General features: G+C 54.5%; 1 protein-coding gene across 4 annotated transcripts in view; it reads left to right on the top strand.

Moving 5' to 3' along the window:
• Positions 1–21772, top strand: part of ABR (ABR activator of RhoGEF and GTPase) — a 182531-nt gene that overhangs the window by 137999 nt on the left and 22760 nt on the right. For 3 of the 4 annotated variants that reach the window (XM_042967607.1, XM_042967608.1, XM_007076094.3), the window contains 6 exons: positions 987–1109; positions 1438–1513; positions 2004–2108; positions 3047–3121; positions 5856–5953; positions 6363–6494. In XM_042967607.1, the coding sequence (XP_042823541.1) occupies positions 987–1109; positions 1438–1513; positions 2004–2108; positions 3047–3121; positions 5856–5953; positions 6363–6494 (609 nt within the window). Of the gene's footprint in view, positions 1–986; positions 1110–1437; positions 1514–2003; positions 2109–3046; positions 3122–5855; positions 5954–6362; positions 6495–19788; positions 21497–21772 lie in introns of those variants that run through there. The other variant, XM_042967609.1, reaches the window with a different exon arrangement.

Raw genomic sequence — 21772 nt, 5'->3', positions numbered from 1 at the left:
CAAGGTGGGGTGTGGTGGGATATTCAGCTGCGCATGGAGGCCAGAGCCCAGCCCTGGGAGGCCCCGAGTGCCAGTCCAGCAGTTGGGGCTTTTTGCTGAAAGGTGTCTGAAGTTTTTAAGGAGGGTATCTTTTTTTTTTTTTAAGGTTTATTTTTGAGAGACAGAGCATGAGCAGGGGAGGGGCAGAGAGAAAGGGAGACACAGAATGCGAAGCAGGCTCCAGGCTCTGAGCTGTCAGCACAAAGCCCAAAGCAGGGCTTGAACCCACGAGCCATGAGATCATGACCTGAGCCGAAGTTGGACGCCCAACCGACTGAGCCACCCAGATGCCCCTTAAGCAGAGTATCTTGATGGTGCCCAGGATCTGATTTCTAGAGATGACTGAGTGATGACATGGATGGGCTAATGGCACTAAAAGAAGATTCTTAAGACCTAGAGCTTCCAAGAGGAGGGGGCATGTCATACCACACAGGCCACAGGGGAAGCACCAGGTTTGGTCAGGATGCTGAAGACCTCTGGGGAAAGCATGGCTCAGGGCCTGTATCGTGTTTCCCACAGGGAAAGAAAGCAAGGCAGGGGCAACTCCTTAGGACTGAGAGTTGGAAAAACGTCAGCAGGATCTGGGCTATAGGGTGGTCTCTAGTTGTGTGCTATCTGGCCCTGGGTTATTTAAGGCAGAGGAATATTGGCATGGTGAGAGTTAGATAAAGGAGGTGTTGGGGGTATGAACTCAGGGCTGGTTGGTTTGTATATGGAAGGTCTGCACACAGAGGAGTCATTTACTATCTTAGGGATCAGCTGGCCTGATTTCTAAGGGAGGGGTAGTTTTCTTCCTGGCCAGCTAGGCCTCCCAAGATGTCAAAGCGTCATAAAATATAAAAAAGAAAAAGACACGACTAATGCACAAGGGAGTGTTGTGCTTAGAGATGCTGAGTGCAGAGTGGAGTGTGTGAGGGAAACCATCCGTGCCCTCCATCCCCCCACAGAAAGCCAACAAAGGACAGAGCCGGGCCATCGAGCGCCTGAAAAAGAAGATGTTTGAGAACGAGTTCTTGCTGCTGCTCAACTCCCCCACGATCCCATTTCGGATCCACAATCGGAATGGAAAGGTCAGGGAGGGGTGGGGATGGGACAGAAGCAACCCCCTTCCTTGGTCCAGGGCTGCCATTCTCTAGGGCTCCTGTCCATGACCTGTGGTGGGAGTCAGGCACTTAGGCGGGATTCCCAAGGAAGGTGCAACAACTCCCAGCTGGTATGGAGCCAGTGCCCCCTGCTGGCCATCACTGGCACTGCCACTCCTGTCACTGGGCTTCCAGGAAAGGAGACTCTCCTCCCAGCTGCCACCTTCTCCAAACCTAGGGGTGCCTGGGTAAGAAGGAGCCAGGAATGTGCTTGGCCACATGGTCACCCCATTGACTTCTCGTCTCCTCTCTTCAGAGCTACCTGTTTCTACTGTCCTCGGACTATGAGAGGTCAGAGTGGAGAGAAGCAATTCAGAAGCTACAGAAGAAGGGTAAAGTCCCGCCCCACTCTACACTGCTCTGATGGTATCCATGGCAACAGTGGCCTTTTGCATTTCCATGCACTTTCATGTCCAGGGTTTCCTCCTTGGCCCTCACAGTCACTCTGCAAGGTGCCAGGGCAGGTGGCACTTAATTGATGCTACTGACCACTTGAGGCCCAAAGGACTTAAGTGATTTATTTAAAGCACACAGTGAATTAGCAACAGGACTGGACTCGGGGCCCAGGCTTGTCTATCTCTCTTTCTCTTGCTCTCGCTATCTCATACACACATTCTCGAGCTTTTTCAGTTAGACTCTCTCATCCCTACCTGCTGGCAGCACCTATGACTGCTCCCATGTGAGTGTCTGCAAGTCTTTCCCTCCCTTCCAATGACCCACTCTGCCCCTAGAGCTAAGCTTTTTTCCTTCAGTAGCCCCTAGAGAAGAGCAGCAGGTCCTGGTGGATCTGTGACGACATTTTCCTCTTGGCTCCTCCTACAGATCTCCAGGCCTTTGTCCTGAGCTCAGTGGAGCTCCAGGTGCTCACGGGATCCTGTTTCAAACTTAGGACTGTACACAACATTCCTGTCACCAGCAATAAAGACGGTAAGATCTGGAACCCAAGGTTCCTGCCTTATCAGCAGGTCCTAGCCCCCGGGGCATTGCTGGAAACTTCCGTAAGGACCTAGCCAGACACGTGGCTGTAACGACTCAGTTGCCAGGTACACAGAGAGCTTGAATAGGGGTTGTTCTCTACTGAGTTCCCAGATGGTCTCAATTCATCACTGGCCCCCTCTGGCTTGAGAGAAGGATCTGGCACCATCATATACTGGAATCATGTTGTTAATATGTTCATGAGGTAGTCAGAAAATGGAAGCAAAAGACTGAAGCATGACATGTGATGGCAGTGGAGGGGGAAAGCGTAGATGGATTAGTGTATGAGAAATAATGTCAGAAGCTTCCAGGGACCAGATCTCGGAAGGCCTTGAATGCCAAGCAAAGACGTTTGTTCAAGCCGTGGAGCCTGCAGGAGGTTTTGCAGCAGGAGAGAGCTGTGATCCGGGCTGGCCCAGAATGGGTGGTATCTGGTTGTTTGTGGGTGCTGGGAGGGGGTGCACCTTGTGGAAGGGGTTTTGAAGGCAGACTGTCCTCCCCATATGGGGGTCATCTGCCTCCTGTCCCAAGAGGAAGCTGACTTATAGTGGTTAATTTTCACTTTGAAAGGCGACACTGCGGAGGACAGCCATGGGATAGGCAGGATTCAGAGCCGGAGGAAAAGTGCCCCTGGGGAATAGTATGAAATCCCTGGCCCAGTAGGGAAGATGTGGATTGGCCTTCCAGGCTCTGTAGAGGGAGAAGCGCTACCAGCTCACATTCCAGGAAGCTGTGGGCTCTGGAAACCTTCATCCAGCCACCAGGTGGTGCTGCAAGACCAAGGCTTCAACTGTCTCCCACCCTCTGTGCCTTCCTGCCAGCCTGGGGTGAGAAGGGGCTGAAGCAGGCCTCTCACCACCCCCTACCCTGCGGGCTTTCCTCTCTTACAGACGATGAGTCTCCAGGACTCTATGGCTTCCTCCATGTCATCGTCCACTCCGCCAAGGGGTTTAAGCAGTCAGCCAGTAAGTGCCCCTGAACCCCAGCCCTAGGGAGAGCAGAGAGCCATTGCTCATCCATTCATGAGAAGTCCCTGTGGACCCATTGCATGGGGCCTTCCGCTGCCCACTTACCCTGCTCTGGCCTGCCCCTCGCTGGAGGCCTGCCAGCTGCCTTGACATGTGGGTGGGTGGCCATTCATTCCCCTGACGGTCAGGAACCAGCTCCTCTTGGCTGCCCTGTGTCTCCAAGATCTGCTCTTTCTTAAGCTCTCCCCAGCCCCTAGGTGCCTGAAATCCTGGGCTCTAACCCCATCTCTGCCAGTTATAAGCTATGTGACCTTGGGCAAGTCTTTTAACCTCTCAGAGCCCCAACTTCTTTCTCCATAAAAGGCAAACATCCTCATTAATACTGACCTAAGAGCAGGCTTAAATATGACAGTGCATGCACTGGCACACCCATCCCTTTTCTGCCTTCTTTATCACCATCTACTAAATCTGTGCAGATCTTAGTGTTTGACAAAATACAATTACACTTTTTTATCTAACTTTTCCCCGTAGGAATTTGTGAGCCAGTTAGACACCTGATTGTTTCTCCCCATTTGCCAGATGAGAAAACTGAGTCACAGAGAGATTAAAGGGACTTAACATCACAGAGGGTCAGAACCCCAAGGCTCCTGACTCCTCTCCTCTTCACCCACCCCTTCCCGCCCCCCCCCCCTTCTCTTTCTCTGTGGCAGTGGGGAGGTGTGTCCTGTGCCTCTCTCCCTGTGGCACATCACACAGAAAATGTGGCGTTGGCTCACAGCCAGCCATTTGATAAACATTTACTGTGAAGTTCATGGGGTAGCTTACTACCGTGCCTGGGCACCTTGCTAGATGCTGGAGAAAACTCCAATGTGGCCAGGGTGTGGACATGCCTTGGCATGTTCAGAGTCCTTTCAAGTGGATTTTCTGCTGTGATCCTCGACGTCCCTCGGAGGTCACTGATATCATTCCCATTTAGCAACACGCCTATTTTTTGCTTTAGAGAAGGGTTTTTCTCAGTATGGCCAGGACCACGTCACTTATCACTCAAGCTGTGCTTGTACACATGGCAGCTTCCTGGACCCTCCCCAGACACACAGACTCCCCAGGGTTCTGGGGAGGGTCCGGGAAGCTGCCCGGGAATATTCCCAGTGAGTAAGCTCCTTAGGACTGTTACATACACCTGAGTCTATGACCCACACTGCCCAGGTGCCTCACCCTGTCTCTCTGCTCCCTGTTTGCTAGCGTGGGCCCCCGGGAGCCAGCTTATTGGGGGAGAGTGGCCCGCTCTCCAAGGGCAGATAGATGTTCTGCCTCCCAAACTGGGTCAGGGCGGTTAGACACGAGGTGAGCTGCTACAAAACCTTTCCGGATCTCCAGATTGTCCCCACCTCCTCCCTCTACCGGCCTCCTGAGCCACTCACGTGTTCACTCTAAGTCCACAGGGTTAGGCCCCATGAATCTTCAACCATGGCTCTTTGTCCTAATAAGTTCATTACATCTGCCCTATCAGGCCTGGGATGTAGACACCATCGTGATTCCTGCTTTAATCCGTGCCCACATTCCAGTGTGCTCTGATACCCAGCTATATCTGGTCTGCATCACACCCGGCCAGAGACAACTCGGGGGCAGCCCCATCCTCTCTCCTTTCTGAGGAAAGCCCTTTAACGGGGGCCTGGAGGGGCATGTATGTCCCCCCTCTGACCTCTGCCCCTTGATTCACAAGTCAGAGGATTGGCTCTAATACCCCCAAAGCACCTCCAAAGCACCATTTACCCTGGGAAACAACCTTGACAGGTCCCGTGGAGGGGGAGGGGTGCCAGGGTCTGAGCCCCAGAGGGAGTCTGTGGATTTGCAGAGTGCCTGGGGTGGCTACCCAGTGTTGTGGCCGCATCAGCTGGATCTCGGAGTGGAGGGGAGAAGATTTTCAGCCTTAATGGCCACAGTTCAAGGTGGAAACACTAAGGAAAACTCCCCTTCCTCCCACCCCAGCCCTCCACCACTTTGTCACCTGAAGCACTTGGGGTGGTGGTAAGAGCTTCATTCATTCATTCATCCCGCAAATACTCACAGTGTGCCTACTCTGTGCAGGCCCTGTCCTTGGTGCCGAGGGTACACTGGTGGCTAGGAGGACCAGGCTTCTGCCTGTGTGGTGTCGATGTAGTGAGGGGAGACAGACGGGCAGAAAGATAACTTGAGTTAAAGTCGAGTGCTATGAAGAAAACAAACCGAGCTTTTGGAAGGCGAGGGGGCGTTTTGGGTTTGTCACAGCGAGTGGGGGTTGCTCCAGATTTACAGCGCCCAGGGGCCAAATGCCCTCCAGAGCCTCCCACCTCCAATGCCAGATGCCCTGTTGACGAACGTGGGATCAGCGGGGAGGGGGAAGGGAGAGGGGAGCTTCTTCAGTTTGCGTGGTCAGTGAAGACCTCGGCCATGGGTTTCGTGGGGACGAGGCAGCCAAGCCAGGATCAGGGATGAAGGACTGCAAGTGCAAGGGCCCTCAGGTGAGAGCAGCTGGGCCCGTTGGAGGGAGGAGGCCAGTGTAGCTGGAGGGTGGTGAATGAGGCGGGAGGGGCAGAGCCAGCTAAGAAGAGGGCAGAGAAGTGGAAAGGGGAACACTGAGGGCTGCCCTGCAGGAACGCTGGGAGGGACAGAGGCATTTATCCCCCTTTCCCTCCCGAGGTCTTGAGTCTCAGACCTCACTTTGATGTGTCTCTGCCTGTCCCCACTGCAGACCTGTACTGCACCCTGGAGGTGGATTCCTTTGGCTATTTTGTCAGCAAAGCCAAAACCAGGGTGTTCCGGGACACGACAGAGCCCAAATGGGATGAGGTGAGTGGAGGGGGCTGGTGTCCCCACAGGGACCCCTGAGCTTATCACCAGCTGTGCCCACCCCACTCCCCGTGCTCACTTCCTGTTGGCTGGGGGTGGCCGAGCCTGTTGGTTTGGCGAATTCTCTCTCTCCAAACCCTCTGCTCTCCACTCCCTGCTCATTTGGTGTCTGATACCGTGTTTACGTCTAGACATGGGGTTTTCAGCTCAGGCCCAAATTCCACCTCATCAGTGAATTTGGAGGCCTCTGGAGCTCCAGAAAGAGAGGAAGTTCCTCCATGCCTTGCAATGTGCTCCTCATGGGCCCCCCTCACCCCTTTCTCACCTTGCAAGTTTGGGGCCCCCACCTGCCAGGAACCTTTGTGTCTCAGCTTTGGAAGTTCAGGATCGTGGTACCATCTTTCCCCAGGAGTTTGAGATTGAGCTGGAGGGCTCCCAGTCCCTGAGGATCCTGTGCTACGAAAAGTGCTATGACAAGACCAAGGTCAACAAGGACAACAATGAGATCGTGGACAAGATCATGGGCAAAGGACAGATCCAGGTGAGGGTCCGGGCGCGGCCAGGGCACCGAGGCAGGGCTCTGGAAACTGCCAAGAGGCAGTGCCACTGGGAAGGAGTCCTTCCTACCTGCCCTCTTGGCTAAGGTGCTTGGCCCTTTGTGACTTGGGTCTAAAGCTGGTTTGGGAAAAGTTCCCCAAGGTGGTTGTTCTCCCCTGCTGGAGATGGCTCCAGAAGCCCACGTGTGCCTGCTTCCTCGGGCTTCACGGCTGGCTCAGGCACATCACACACACTCCTGCATGGTGGGCTGGAGAGATGACTCCTACCTTGGTTGTCACATCTCCACTCTGATCTGCTGGTGGCTTTTCCCAGGAACATTGTGCTGAGAAGGATTCTGAGGCTATATTGCATCCATGAATGCTGTGTTTGATTAGCAATGTCTGGCATAGGAGGAGTGAGACCCTGAGCATTTGCCACTAAGCTGGAAGGGCTTAGGACCCAGCTGGCTTGCTGGGGGCTGGTCTCTGACTTGTTGCTAGGGCTGCTGGGCCTTACTCATGCCAGGAGTTCATTGGCTTCGGGTAGGTTCTGTGGGTATTGGTAGAGCCAGGTCCTGAGTCAGGGTAAGAGTATATGTGCCTCAGCTGTGTTTCTTGAAAGCCTTGTTTATTTGCAGCCTGTGTCTCTGGAACATTCTGCCAGTTTTGAAGATGGCTGCTATTCATTCACCTATTAAGAGGATGCAGGTTTGGAGGGATGACATTTCAGCATGGAGCCATCCAGACTCCATCTGGCACCTTCTGTTTAGGACACAAGTGGCCTTGTTGGGGGTGGATTCTGTGACCACGAAATCAAGGGAAGCAGTAACTAGCACTGGGACAGAGCCCTTGGGCTTAGGTGCTCTGAGCTTAATTGCCCCAGGTGTGATGGGGGAGGGGGTGCTGAATGATGCTTTTTCAAAGGAAGTGTTTGCTCTCTGCTGCCCTGTTGAGGCTGCAGAGATTGGTATCTGGCTTTGGCTGGGTAAAGTTCTTGGCGGTAGTGCCCTTTGGGGACCCATATGGGCCTCTTCCTTCTCCTACCTATTGCACCTCAGTGTTAGAACAGGGGAATGGCATTATTCGGTGGGGGCCCGGCCATCCGCCTCCTGTCGCCCGTGTTCCTGTGCGTGTCCATTCCTGATGCTGTGGGACCTGCTCTTCAGCACTGTCACCAGGGAAACCGGGCTGCCAGGCAACCACAAGCCAGTCCTTCATTAATTTAGATGAGAGAGAGGGCTGTAAATTCAGAACCCACTTCCTGCAGGCATAAGGGGTGGGGGCCCCGTCTCCATATCCCTGGGCTGGCCGGAGGGACAGGCGGGGAAGGGGTTTGGGGCTGGCCCGCTCAGCCCCAGGAGATACCCAGCCAAGAAAGTGACTGCTACGCTTCCTGGGCCATTGGTGGCTGTGGCATGGGAGAGTTAGAAAGGGTATCCAGGGCAGCCCCCTCAAGTGAGCATTGTGGGTCCTGACCCCCCCTCCCCAGAATCCAGATTCCAGGGCCCCATGGCACTGTCCCCACCTGGACTTCCAGCTCCATTGCTTCCCTCCTCCTCCTCGTTTCTGTCAGCCTCACAAGCCCCAGGGGAAACACACCATAAATCATTACGTCTTGGAGACAGGAGCAGATGGAGGCTTTGGGGGAAGGGGAGGAAGCCAGGTTATGTTTGGCAGAGAAGAAAGCACAGTCTGGTAAGGAAAATGTTTCTGTGTTTAAGCTTCGAGGAATGTTAAATGCCTGGGAGTTGATATTAAAAGAAATACAAACCTTCCTGCTGCCAGCTGACCTGGGCCTATGCGCGGCCAGCTGAGAGCCAGCATTCTCTGGAGGACTTCGGAGTCTCCCAGCCCTCTCCTCCCCAGGGCGCAGCCCTTGGCCCTCAGCTATGGAGCTGCCTTGCCCTCCTGCCTGTGGGTCAGGGAGGGGTGGGGGTGTCCTGCCCAGTGTGCGCCATGCCTCATAAAGCCTGCTCCCCCGTGATGCCCCACGGAGCCCCTGTGGATCACCAGGCTGGGTGGAAAGCCTGCGCTGAGCCAGTCCCATGTGGCCAGGCCCCGCGGAGCCACAGAACAGCCTGTTCCCACATCTTGCTCCCACCTCCCTTTATGCCACGTGTCCAAGGAAAGGAATTGGCACCAGCCTCTGGCACATGGCTCTGCTCCCCTTTGGCGGGCACTGAGGAAGGAGCTAAAGGTGGCCTTGCCATAGGGGCCATCTTTGGTAATGTTCGGGTGACCTGAAGGAGAGGCAGGGGAAAGAAGGCCCATGCCTGTCTGCCACCTTCTTTCTAAGCCCCTTCCTACTCAGCCCATCCAAAGAACAGCGAGGGATTCCGTTTCCTGAGCTCCAGGTGTTTGCTCAGAAACGAGTCTCTCTCTGAGTTTGCCTGCTGTGGCAGTGGGGGCAGGGAATCTGGAGCAGCAGGCTGGGGGTGCGGGACAGCATTTAGTGGCAGACAAATGGCAGCACTGATCAGCAACACCTGTGTCCAGCCCTTGGGCTCTTGGAGGCACATTCCCAAACATGATCTCCTCTGATCCTCGCAACAGCTCTGCGAGGAAAATGACAATTATATCCTCCCCGTGAGGACACTGAGGCCCGTCGCCTCTGCTGACCGTGTGCAGGGCAACCATGCCCTCTCTGTGCTGTGTCCTTATCCCCCAGGCCTCCATCAAGGAATCTCCCAGGCTGGGTACAGGGCACTGGCATGGCTAGTGGCCCAGAGAAGGAGCCAGGGTGATATTCTGCCCCAGCACCCCACTTTATGGTATAAAGTGAGCCTAGTCCTTCTTTAGTCTGGAGTCCTTTTACATTGGCAGGGGATGCTTACCGCCTGGTGCACCTGGCAAGAAGCAGAATGAGCATGCCTGCAGAGAAAAGAGCCAGGGGTGGGGGACTTACCATCTATCTGCAGTGTACCCACCATGGGCTGGCTGCTCCAAGATCCATAGGGGCCTGGCCTCAAGATCGGAGAGCCAAGCCACAAGAGAGCACAACAAGATGCCAGTAATGATGGTGATAGCACCCCAGAGCTAGCACCCAGCACTTGCAGCTGTTTTCTCAGGGGTCTTCACGTACCCTGTGGGAGAGGAAAGCGATCGCAGTTGGAAAGATGAGAAGACTGAGGCACCAAAGGGGTAGGTGACCTGTCCAACGCCAGGCTGCCCTTGGGGAGGGAGACAGGACCAGAACCAGAACTGGAGGCAGGCTGGAGCCCTGTCCTCTGCAGACGTTCTCCTGCCTGCCGCTGTTCCCTGTGGAATAAGATGGAAAAGCGTGCAGCAGGAATTCAAAGAAGGAAAGACCACCGTGGGCCGGAATCGGGGAGGCTCCCAGGAGGAGGTGGAGTGAGGGGGATTTGAGACCCCTGGATTTTTTAAAATTCCAAATGCAGTGTTTATATTAGAAGGAAAATTGCAGTAATAGTAAAGGGACTTGAAACAGAATCACGAGCCGTCCCTCCTCCCACTCCTCTGAAACAGCCATTCGACTTTGTGCCTTTTCCCTTCCGCAGGCATAGAAATTTTTATATAGCTTTAATCACAGTGTGTATTTTGTATTTTTTCTATTTTCATGTAATATCATTACCTCCCTTTTTTCTGGGGCTGTATGTAGTCTTTATAATTACCTTTTTTATTACATTACCCAGAGTAGATCTTATACTTCATAAAAATCATTTTACATAATGGCCAGCACATGAATTGCCATTTTAAGGTTCTGTGTTATTCTAGCAAGGTGGGCAGGCTCTGGATCAGCAGAAAGGAGCGGGTGGGCATTCCGGGGGAAAGGGCCTTTGTGGCCATGCTGGGAGGCAGGGATGTGCAGGGAGTGTCCCAGGAAATTAAAGAACCTGCCTGCCCCGAGCAGGAGGGATTGTGAGTAACACAAGTCAGAGGGAGATTGAAGGAATGAATGAAAGAAGAGATCAGAAGGGTTTTAGGCCAGAGGACTCGTAGGGGGCATTTAATCCAATCCTGTTTTGGGCCGAGAAGGAAACTGAGACCAGAAAGGGTGAGTGACAGAGCCACAGTGGTTGAGCAGGGGCTCCAAATTCAGGGACCCAGTCCGTTGGTCATGCTTGGTCAGCTGCTGGGCAAATGACTGAAAGAAAATGCTCTTAGATGGGGCGGGTGTCAGTCTGTGACCCTCAGGGATCTGCCCTTTGTCACTACAAATTTCCTGGAGCCTCCCCCACCCCCAGCTTAGTGCATTTCTCCTCTTCCACGGTCAGGAGCCCTCCCTTTGTTCCCCAGACCCAAGAGGCCAGTATGTCCAGATTCTCTGTCCAGGCCACCCCCACTGCCTGCCTCCTCCTTGCGGACCCACCCCCGCCTGACCGAGGAACCTCTCAGCCAGGAGGCCCCCCTTTGTCTGCCTTGGCTCCCTGGCCCCAGGGGACTCCCATATGTTTATCTCAGTCTATTTCCAACTATGCTACTCCAGGCTCCAGATGTGCTGTCCCCAACTGGGACCTACCCACTGGCTGATTAGCATATTCCCAGGGCCCAGCCCTTGTTGACTGGCATGGCCTGAGGGGAGAGCTGTCCCTGAGGACCCCATAGCTCGGTTCCTGCCACTGACTCCAGACTAAAGAGGAGTCTGAGACCTAGAAGCTACCTAAGCCAGAGGAGCCCCTCCATGCCCCTGCTCCACCCCCATTCCTCAGCTCAGCCAGATGTGGCGTGGCGACAGCCCCCACCCTTGGCTCTGCCCCCCCCCCACACACACACCCCAGGGTAGGAGGTGGCTTCACCTGGGAGTACTGAAGACCCTGGGGTGGGAAGGGGCAAGGTCCCAGGCCAGGAAGGAGGCTCCAGCTATCCTGGTGCCCTTCACCCCCAGTTGCAAAGTTCAGGCCTGATAGGATGCCTTGCCTCTGTCCTCTTCCCTTCCAAAGTGCAGAGCCCATGTCAGAAGGGGAAAGGGGATAGTTTCTATAACATTCTTGACCTGGCCTCTTGGAAGCTTGTGAGGGTTCAGAGCTATTATAAATGACACTCAGGAGGAGGTCACGAAGGCCAGTCTCCTGCCTTCAGTACTAGGACACAAAGCCCTGATGGGCACATCTGACAATATCTAGACCCTCTTTTTTGTTCAACTGTGGTAAAATATACATACCATAAAATTTATCATTTTAATAATTTTTAGTGTCACCCGGAGGCATTAGATACATTCACATTGTTGCGCAACCATCGCCACCAGCCATCTCCAGAACTTTTTTTTTTTTTCCAGAACTTTCTCATCATCCCAACTTACCATACCCATTAAACAGTAACTTTCCAGGGGATGCCCGGCTGGCTCAGTTGGTAGAGCATGCAACTCTTGATTTTGGGGTCATGAGTTCAAACTCCATGTTGAGCATGGAACTTACTTTAAAAAACAAAACAAAACAAAACAAAAAAGGTAACCCCTCTGGCAACCACCACATTCTACTTTTTTTATCTGTGATTTTGACCATTCCAGGGACCTCATGGAAGTGGAATCATAATGTCTTTGAGGTTTATCCATGCGGTAGCATGTGCCAGAGTTTCCTTCTTAAACTAACTTTTTTAATGTTCATTCATTTTTGAGAGAGAGAGAGCATGAGCGGGGAGGGACAGAGAGCGAGGGAGACACAGAATCCGAAGCAGTCTCCAGGCTCTGAGCTGTCAGCACAGAGCCCGATGCGGGCGGCTCTGAGCCACCCAGGGGCCCGCAGAATTTCCTTTTCTTTTTTCTTTTTAAAGTTTATTTATTTTGAGAGAAAGAGAGAGAGAAAGCACAGGTCAGAGAAGGACAGAGACAGAGGGAATCCCAAGCAGGGTCTACACTGTCACTGCAGAGCCCGACATGGGGCTCGAACCCACAAACCAAAGTTGGACACTTGAGCCAAAGTTGGACACTTGACTGACTGAATCACCTGGGTACCCCTCCCAGAATGGCCTTCTTTAATGCTGAATAACATTGAATGCATAGACCACAATTTGTTTATCCACTCATCCACCAGTGGACATTTTGGTTATTTTTGACTTTCTTCCTTTTTTTTTTTTTTTAATTTAAAAAAATTTTTATTTTAAGTAGGTTCCACACCCAATGTAAGGCTTGAATTCACGACCCTCAGATCAGGAGTGGCATGCTCTACCGACTGAGCCAACCAGGCGCCCCTAGACTTTCTTCCTTTTAAGTGAGAAAAAGAGCCTCGTCTTTGAGGATGGAGATTTCATAGCCTCCTCCTCTCCAGACCCAAGATTCCCCACCCCCAGCCAACTGCTCATTGGTCTCCAGCTATTACCAGAAAGCAGGGCCCCACAAGTGGAGGACCAACTGGTCACTATTAGCCTTTTCTGGTTAAAACAGTTGCCTCTTGGCTTTCTTTCCCCCAATTTAGGCATCCCTGTCTCCTTGACCCTTATTTCCTCGGATCTCCTCTGCCCTTCCCTAGGTCATGGTTTATATGTACTGAGTGTGGAGGGAGTGACCCTGACGCTGAGGGTCAGAAGACTGCTATCTGGGGGCTGCAGTTTCTTCATCTGTTAAATGGGGATAACTGTTCCCACTCCGCCTTCATCACCAGCTTGTTGTAAGGCTCAGAGGAGCCTCCCTGAAAGAGCCATGCTTTCACTAGCTTCTTCATGCCTTTCTGCATACTGAGCACCCTCTAATTGTCAGGCACTGAGCTGTGGATACGAAGAGTGAACAGGACCTCAGCATGTAGTAAAGAAAAGAGGAGAATTTTGATATGTCAGTGTCGTTGGGCCTTTGAGGCCCAACAGATCTGGGGTTCAGAGTTCAGCTTTCTTCTTTCATTAGTTGGGAGAACAGAGTAAGTTAACTTTATTTTCTGTTTTCTCATCCGTAAAATGGGTCCTAATGAGAATTGAATGTGGAAGTCCATGAAGCCCTTGGCACAGGGCTGGCACAGAGTCCGTGCTCATCTAATAATGACAGCCCTTTGCCCAAACTGGCAGGTCCAGATACACTGTCCTCCACCTTCCTACAGGGACTCCAGGTATAGCTCGTCAAGCAGCACCCCCTCCCAAAGGCTGTCACCTGCAAGTGGCCCCCTCTGTATAGACCTTAGGTTGGCTGAGGCCATATCTATTTTGTTATGCTGATGAAGGTCAGACCCGGCTTTGATGAACTGACCTCAGAGTAGGCTGGAGGTCAAGGTTAGGCCCCCTACCACCCGGCAGCCAAGATTTCCCTGCCTGGACCCTGGACTGAGCAGCTCTGGGCTCTTCCCTTGGTGCAGCTCTCAGCTTGGCATGGTGCGGTCAGGCCTAGAGCACAAAGTGAGTGAGGAGCCGGGAACAAGGGGCCATTGTTGGCCCAGAGTTGTTTCTGGTTTCAATTACTCTGCAGAGCATGAGGAAATTCAGAGTAAGCGTGGGTCAGGAGCCTGCTAGGGCAGGAGTCAAGGGCTCTCCCCCACCCCACATCCCTGTCTTTGGCCCTTGAGGGGTCTGTTGTCCCTGTTTGACTGCTGGAGGGCCAGGCATGTCAGTTTTATTGCTCTGGGAGCCTGGGCTCTGGGGCAGAGGCCTGGTTGACCCAGACATTTTTAGCTCTTGCCCACTCTGGTTCTTCATGGCTGGTGCCAGGAGGTGCCAGGGTCCCTCCCTGGGTGGGATCACAGAGGGACATTCATGTGGGTCCTTGACACCTTCTCCCAATCGTCTTTCGGGCTGTGCTGACCACTACTGGGCCCCTGGATCCTGGGAATGGCCTGGTTTTACCTAAGGGTGTGGGGGCAGCTATGAGAAAGCCTTGGGGCTGGCTTTTCCCTTTCATTCCACCACCCCAGCCCTCAACCCCTGGCCTGGCATCCACAATGCTAGGCAGTTCCCTCCCCTGGGACGCTGCAGTGGCCATGCTGGGAATGGTGTTTCGGCCTTTCCCCCCAGAAGGTGGAGTCCTCCCCTGTACCCAGCCTCAGTCCTGATGTGCACAAGCAGGGGAAGCGTCTGCCTCTAGAGTTTGCGTTTCGTATCCCTGCTGCCTGCTGTTCTCAGAGCTGGCCCACGCAGGGCTCTTCTCTTTGCTGCTGCCACCACCACCAGGCCAGCCCAGAGGCACATGGGGACAGGGGAGGTTTGGTGCCAGCACTGTTCCTCTCCCTGCTTCAGACACTGCCTCCTCCCAGAGGTCTTGGGACTGGAGCCATTGTCCTGCCCCACCCCATCCCCTGCCCGTCTCAGAGCTGTTCATTCCCACCTGCTGTCACTTCTCAAGACTGGTCCAGATGCCTCAGTTACACTTGGAGAGCAGGCAGCAGGATGGGGGAAATCCAGGGGCGGGATACCTTGGGAGGGCCAGTGCCCCGCTACCCAGAGACTTCCCCACACTTCTCCAACCTCTCTCGTTCCACCCCTGCTCAGCCGCCTCCGCCTCCCAGGTGTTCCTGATGTGGGGAGGCGGACTCTGCCCCAGTGGATTCTGGAGATGGGAAGCATTCAATAGGAAACAGCTGGAGGCTGGAATCTCCCTCTTGCCCTCCTGCCCCTCTTGGGAATGCCACCTTGAGGGCAGGCCTGGTGCCCACTCCCTAGGCCCACCTCTCGGGTGGGTGGCAAGCAGAGAAGCTAATTCAGAGAGGACCTTGGGAACTGACTCATTCAGGGCCTGAGAGTATCCAGCTTCTCAACAAACCACAAGAGGGGTGCTGTCTTCCCAGCTCTGGGGGCTCCCAGACTCAGGCGGAAGAGCTGGGTTTGATCCCAGCTCCACCACCTAATAGCAAGGTGGCCTCAGGTGACCTCTTGAGTGCTTCCTCTGGAACCCGTGTGAATATTAAATGAGATTACAGAGGTGACTGTACATTTCAGTAACCGCTGAGCTCCCTGCAGGCAGAGGCTGCAACTTTATCTTCCTAGAAATCAAAAAAACTGGTCTCTGGGTGGTCTTGCTTTTGATTTTTTTGAAAAGATCTCTGAGAAAAGGACTCAGTAGAGGAATTGCCAGGGACATCCCTGAGTGAGGGCTGAGGTGGATATGAATGCTCACATGGGGCACCTCACATGGGGTCTGCCAGCCTCCCTCACTGTGGGTGCTGCAGACCCAGCCGTGGCCCCTCACTGCAGCCCAGCCTTTGCCACGGCATTGAAGGGTGTGAGCAGTGGTGGCACTCCGCAAGGGTCTGACCCCCAGGCGCAGCCCACTTCCCGTGAGCTGGGACAGGAGAGGCTGGGCACAGCCTAGCCTGCTCATACCCTTAGAGGCAAGAGCTGGGCTGTACTGGCTTCAGGACCAAGGTGACCCAGAAAGCACCAGCCTGAATGACTCGGTGAGTGTTATCCATTTGGAAGGCCTCCGAAGGGAACCCACACCAGCAAAGCAGAGGCCCACAGCTTTCCCAAAGCAGAGAGAAAAGTAGAGATAAGACACGAGTTCAGAGCCGGGACTCTGACCCGGAAGTCTCCTTAAAAAGCCCCTCATCTCCCCAGCCTCCACATCTCCCCGCCCTGAGGGCAAGCAGGGGCCAATGGCTGTGGTTAAGAGAAACAGCAGTTCTCATGAGAACCATCCCCTGGAAGGAGGCTAAGGGGCTCCAGGTTCTGCCTACTGAGCTTAGGGGTTGCTGGGAGGGACCTGGAGCACCCCATCCATCCTGGGCTTTAGCCAGGGGCCTCTTCTTTCTTCTGTTTTTATCTGACTGGGGGGGCAGGGAGACTTTGGTATAAGATTTCATTTGGAAAGAAAAGCAGAGAGTGTCCTCTGCCAAAAAAAAAAAAAAAAAAAAAAAGAAATTCATTGATGACCATTTGTCTGGTCCAAGCCCCTGTTTTAACAGGTGTGGAAACTGAGCTCAGAGAGAGAAAGTGGCTCCTGAGTCTCCAGTGACCAGGCAGGACTCTTGCCCAGGTTCCCTGGCTCCTAGGAGCTTTCTTCTGTTCATTTGGAGCTGAGAGTTGAGTGGAAAAGAGTTGGTTAATCATAGAGCAGGAGAAAAAAAGGCATAGGGCCTCACTGGATCCTGACTTACTTTCAAACCTTCCTGTTTGAGGCTGTTGTGTCTTCAGCATGAGGCCTGGGGCGGCGGGGGGGGGGGGCCTGCCTCTCCCCCAACACTGTGCTGGGAGACCCTGGCCACATACCTCCTTCTGGTGAGAAGGAGCAGGCAAGAAGTCAAAGGGGTCTGGGTGCTGGTCTGGCCATGAGTTGTATGGGGAACAAATAGAAGGACACGGTAGGTGTGTTCTTCCCGCTCTGTCCCTGGGTGGGGTTTGTTTTAGATAAGCGAGATGTTCCCAAAGGCTCCAGTGGGTTTTCCAGCCATTTCCATGACCAAATATGCCATGAGAATCACTAGGGGTTGCCAGGGATGTGCCATTTGGTATAGTTCTATAGGATAAGTACAGAAGGAGGTGAGAACACACATTAAGGATGCAGGGATACAGAGCCAGGAATCTTAAGGGGAGTGTCCTCGTGCTTTCTCACAGCTGCTCTGGGATGTACCACCTGCCCCGCCAGTTTGCACACCCTGCACGAGGGGCCCGGTCTGTCTGGGCTCCGGCTGCTGGCCCTGCTGGTTCTCTCAGGCTGGACTCCTGTGCCTGTCTTTGGGCGGGGACTGCCGCGGGCTTCCTTTCTGCAGCCCTCCAGCTTCAGACTCCATCATGCTGTCCACCACCACCTTGCTCCCCAGCTCTGCTCCCCATCCTCAGTGCAATCCCAGGGATAGAGGATCAGGGTTCTAGTCTGGGCTGGGGGAGAAGAGGGAAGTCTTCTGCGGAAAAGGGGGTCACTCCAGAGAAGTGGCAGCAGCATCCCAAAGTCCTGAGAAAGAACCTTCTTCCTAGCATTCACAGGCTGGAGGATTTGCCTGGAAGCCGTCCCCACCCCCAGCTGTCACCAAGGCAGCACTGGTGGCAGTCCCTGCCTCTCCCGCCCACACATCTCAGGCTGCATCTATTCCCTGTTGACCTTTTTTTCTTCAGTGATGCCGCTACTGATCACTTTAACCCGATTTTGCCTCATGCAGGCTTGTGCTGGGTGCCTGGCCCCAACCGCCCCAGATATACACCCCTCCTTAGGTGGAACCCAGGGCCCTGCACCTCCCTAAGGGCGGCCCTTCTTGTTCCTTCTGCAGAGAGCCTGGAAGGGGGGGGGGGTGCAGAGAAGGGATGAGGGAAGACAGGACAGTCTACTAGGAATGTTTTTAATTCCAAAGACAGCGACATCTGTTCGTGTGGGCCTTCCCGCCCAGGCTCTGTTTATCCAGACAGGGGGCCCTTGCATGTCCTCAGCGGCGGGTTCTGCCAGGTGTGGCTGGACGGAAGGGATGGACAGAAGGGGGAAGGGGATGCAGTCCTTTCCTGGGTGATCAGGACAGCCTAAGCCTAGCCCATCCAGCAAAGATGAGGAAGGGTCTGTGGTGGGCTGGAGGGACTGGAATTCAGACGATCGCTTTTGAGGAAGTGACTGGGAACATTTGTCTTGCATAAACCCCCCTGCAGCCTGCTCCTAGACCATTGATTCCAGGAAGGAGTGAGTCAGGCTTAGGGAAGAGAAGGCAAATCTGTGCTGTCCCAGAGAGAGCCCCCAGCCCACGGGGAGGAAGGGAAAGATGAACATCTCAAGGGAAGAGCCTCCCAACTCGGCTACCCATCTGCTAAGGCGCTTATGTCGCCATGGAGACCAGTTGGCCAGCTTTCACCCAATCAGAGTTTGCTTTACCCAGACAAGTATTGAGCCTGGGGTTCCTATGACAGGCAAGCATAGGGCTTTGGGAACAGGATCTAGACTGCCTCCCTTCTCCCACACATCCAGTGGTGGGGGAGGCACACCTTGTCCCACAGGGTGCAGTTTGGGGGAGTAAACTGTACCCTGTGGCATATGACCCAGATAGAAGGAAGAGAACCTTAGAAAGCCAGCAAGGGGCCAGTTTTGAAGTTAACCAGCTGACGGTACCAAGCGTACCGACATGGTCAGAGATGTTAATGGCACCTTCCCAGCCAGTTACACAACCAGCGGTTGCACGTCAGCTGAAGGGTTGCAGAGGAAAGCCAAGCGGATGGCCTTTTTCCACAGCTCTCAAGGCTCATGCCAACCCCTCCTCCTCCAAGAAGCCTTCTGCGGTTCCTCTGACTAGAAATTTGCTCTCCTTTCCTTCAACTGTCATTGCACTTTATCTGTGCTCTTCTTAAGGCCTAAGACTGGGTTTCATGAGAGCTAAGGTGATGCTTTGGCCATCTGGGTATGGCAGGCACATGGTAGGCACACACTTGATATGTGTCAAGTGAGGGAGTGCTTTTCTGCTGCCTGTTAAAGGTATTTAAGCCCATGTCTTGCTCTTCTCTTGGGCTCTCAGCCTTGTCAAGCACAGACTTTCGATTCATGTCTGTGATGATTCCTCAGCCCCACACCCAGGGTCAAACACATAGCCAGGCCCTCAGTCAGCGCCTCTTGAATGAAATGAATGAGTTGGAGAAGTGAAGACTGCAGCAGTGAGCGATGCCTTCCTGGAGGAATGGGTTTTGTGACAGCCAGGGTGGGGAACCTGCCTGGCCCCTTGTGGGACTGGAGGAAGACTCTCTTCAGAGGGAGCATCTGGTGCCCTGGGAGAGGCAGATTAGGGATGGGTCAGGAAGGATAGGGGGCCTCAGGCCTCAGCTGGGCAGGGGACACAGATATGTCCCTGCCTCTGTGGGTCTCTTTCTCTCCCCCTCAGGGAGTACCGGGCAAGGTGTCATGGGCCGGCCGTGTTTAGCTGCTGCGACTTTGGGCAACTTTGGCTCAGATGTGAGGAGACTCCGTGCAGCCTTGGCAGCTTAGCCCTGTCTGCGCTGTGTAGAAGCAGGTGTGGAGTGTGGAGCCCTAGAACAGATGGAGCTGGCCCGGCCACCCTGCAGGGACACCCAGAGCCCAGCAGAGCTCCAGGACCCCACTTCTACCCGCCAGGCAGAGGGAGTGCAGAACCAGATCCTGCAATGCAGGATACGACAGTGGTGCTGTCCGCCGGGCCTGTTCTGGCTGGACCCAGCATGGCCTTGGGTAGGGTGCTCAACTTCCGGTCTCCTTCATTTCCTCAAATGGAAAATGGGGGTGCTGGTACTGACTTCGTAAGGTTGAGGAATCACGAAGTGAGTTAATCCATGTGGCTTAGCATGGTGCCCATCACACCGTAAACGCTCGGTAAAGGGTGGCTTTTATTATGACCAGGTCTTGGCTTTCTTTGCAGTGAATCCCTGCGTCGGGCTCCATGCTGAACATGGAGCCTGCTTGGGATTCTCTCTCTTTCTCTCCCCCTGCCCCTCCCCTGCTCATGCTTGCACGCACTCGCTCACTCTCTCTCTCTCTCTCTCTCTCTCAAATAAATAAATAAATAATAATTTTTTAAAAAGGAAAAAAAAGAACCAGCCACACTTCAGTGAGGCCCAGCGGTTGTGAGCACCAGAAGCTTTGAAAGAGACCTGTCACTCCCCAGCTACAGTTGTGTGACCTCAGGCAAGAATTTTCCCTCCCTGAGCCCCAGTCCTCAAAACTCAGAAAACGGAGACAGTAACACAGGCATCACAAAAGTTGTAAGGCCTAAATGCAGTTGGATATCTGAAAGCCCTTTGCATGAGACCTGGCTCGTGGTTGGCATCCTGAAAACGTTGGTTTCCTTCCTGCTGTGAGCCCAGCTTTGCATAATGTGATGTCTCTGGGTTTTGTGTACCCTAACCATCTGGGGGCCTTCCCCCCACCCCCCACCCCAACACCAGGCTCTAACTTGGTGATTCATTTCTCACTCTGGTTAGAATGTTTACCAACTTGAGGGTAAAGAACAAGTTCGTTCTCCTCTGTCTTCCGAGCCACCCAGCCCAGACAAAGTGGCTGATTGCCCTTTGCCAAAGTGGCTCTGCCCGCAGCAGCACAAAACTGTTTGGGGTTTTTCTGGTGAAGTGCATGCGGCCACTGTTAAAAGTGGCTGTGTGAGGGGCACCTCTTGCTGGGCATTTGTAACCAGTGTCATTCTTGGCTTTTGCTCATGTCCTTGGAGAATGGCCCATGGTGACCAGTTCCTTCCAGACCCCTAGAGCCCAGGAGGCTGCCCCACTGGAGAACTTCATTATTCTTTACATTCCGAAGAGGAGGTTTGTGAGTGCCAGTCCACACATGTCTGGTCCTGTCACCAAATTGGCATCCGGGGAGGTGCCTGGGGGCAGGAGTTGAGAGTAGGGGAAGCAGAACTCCAGGGCAGTGCAGGACCTTTGCCTGGGACAAGGGCAGTTGTCCATGGCCAGAACGCAGCTCCTGCCCCCTGCAGACCCCCCTCTGGCTTCCTCCCAAGCCCCCCTCACATCCCCCAGGCCCCCAGGGAGCAGCCTGGTGGTGAAGGGGTTAGCCGCGGATGGAGAGGGGAATGGACTGGATTGTGTTTAGCTGCTTGTCAAACTTTATTCAGTACTTGGGCTGAGGGTCGGTGAGCTGGAGCCCCAGGCTGCCAAGAGTTAAAACCCGGAGGTTGGGTTTTTTGGAGGGGCAGCCGCCAGCGCCTCCTTTGAGTCACTTCCTTCGGTGGGGGCGGGTCCCCGCGCGGTCTCGGGAGGTCCGTGGCGCACGCACTGGGGCGTCCCTGCGAGCCTGGCGCGGACCAGCAGGCGGAGAAGAGGGCCCGCCGCCACCGGTGCGCTCCTCTGGGAGGCAGTCTCCGGGGAGGGGAGGAGAAAGCGGAGCCGCACACCATGCGCTTCCCTGTCCGGCTGGAGTAACAGTCCAGGCCAGCCCGGGGGCTGAGCGCTCCGCACGCTCCCTCTATCTTCGCCGCTGCAGCTGAGCCCCGGCGGCCAGGCTGCCCGCGCCTCTGCCTCTCCCGTGTCCCCGGAGCTGGTACCGCAGGCCCGGTTGTAGTCCGGGCCGGGTCCTGCTGCCGCCGGCATGACCGACATTCTGCCTCAGCCCGACTGCAGCCTGAAGGCGGTCTGTGAGCCCCTGGAGCGCTGCTGCCTGGATCGGCTGGAGGAGCCAGGGAGCAAGCGGCCCCCCAACACGGGCGCCCGGCTCTGGGGCCGGGTGCGCAGCAAGCTGCTCCGCCAAAAGGTGCTAGGAGGGGGGGGAAGGGGGACCTGCGTGGGTGGGAGGGCCGGGGACTGCTGGGGCCGCTCTGTTCCCCCCCCCCCAACCCCCCTTGGAGATCCGCTACAGCTCCTGCCTGATTACCGAGTCCTAGGACAGAGGCTGGGGTAGGCATGTGGGTCTGTTGTAAGTGGCCTTAATTTGATGATTAATGCTGTTGCCACCCCCACCCCTGACCCTGGCTGTTTTCTTTGCATCTGTCCCTGTCTCAGGAAAAGGGGGGTTGTTGTCTCCTGTGGG

Source organism: Panthera tigris, chromosome E1, assembly GCF_018350195.1.
Source record: "Panthera tigris isolate Pti1 chromosome E1, P.tigris_Pti1_mat1.1, whole genome shotgun sequence".
NCBI lineage: Eukaryota > Metazoa > Chordata > Mammalia > Carnivora > Felidae > Panthera > Panthera tigris.
This window is presented reverse-complemented; position numbering and strand designations above follow the sequence as displayed.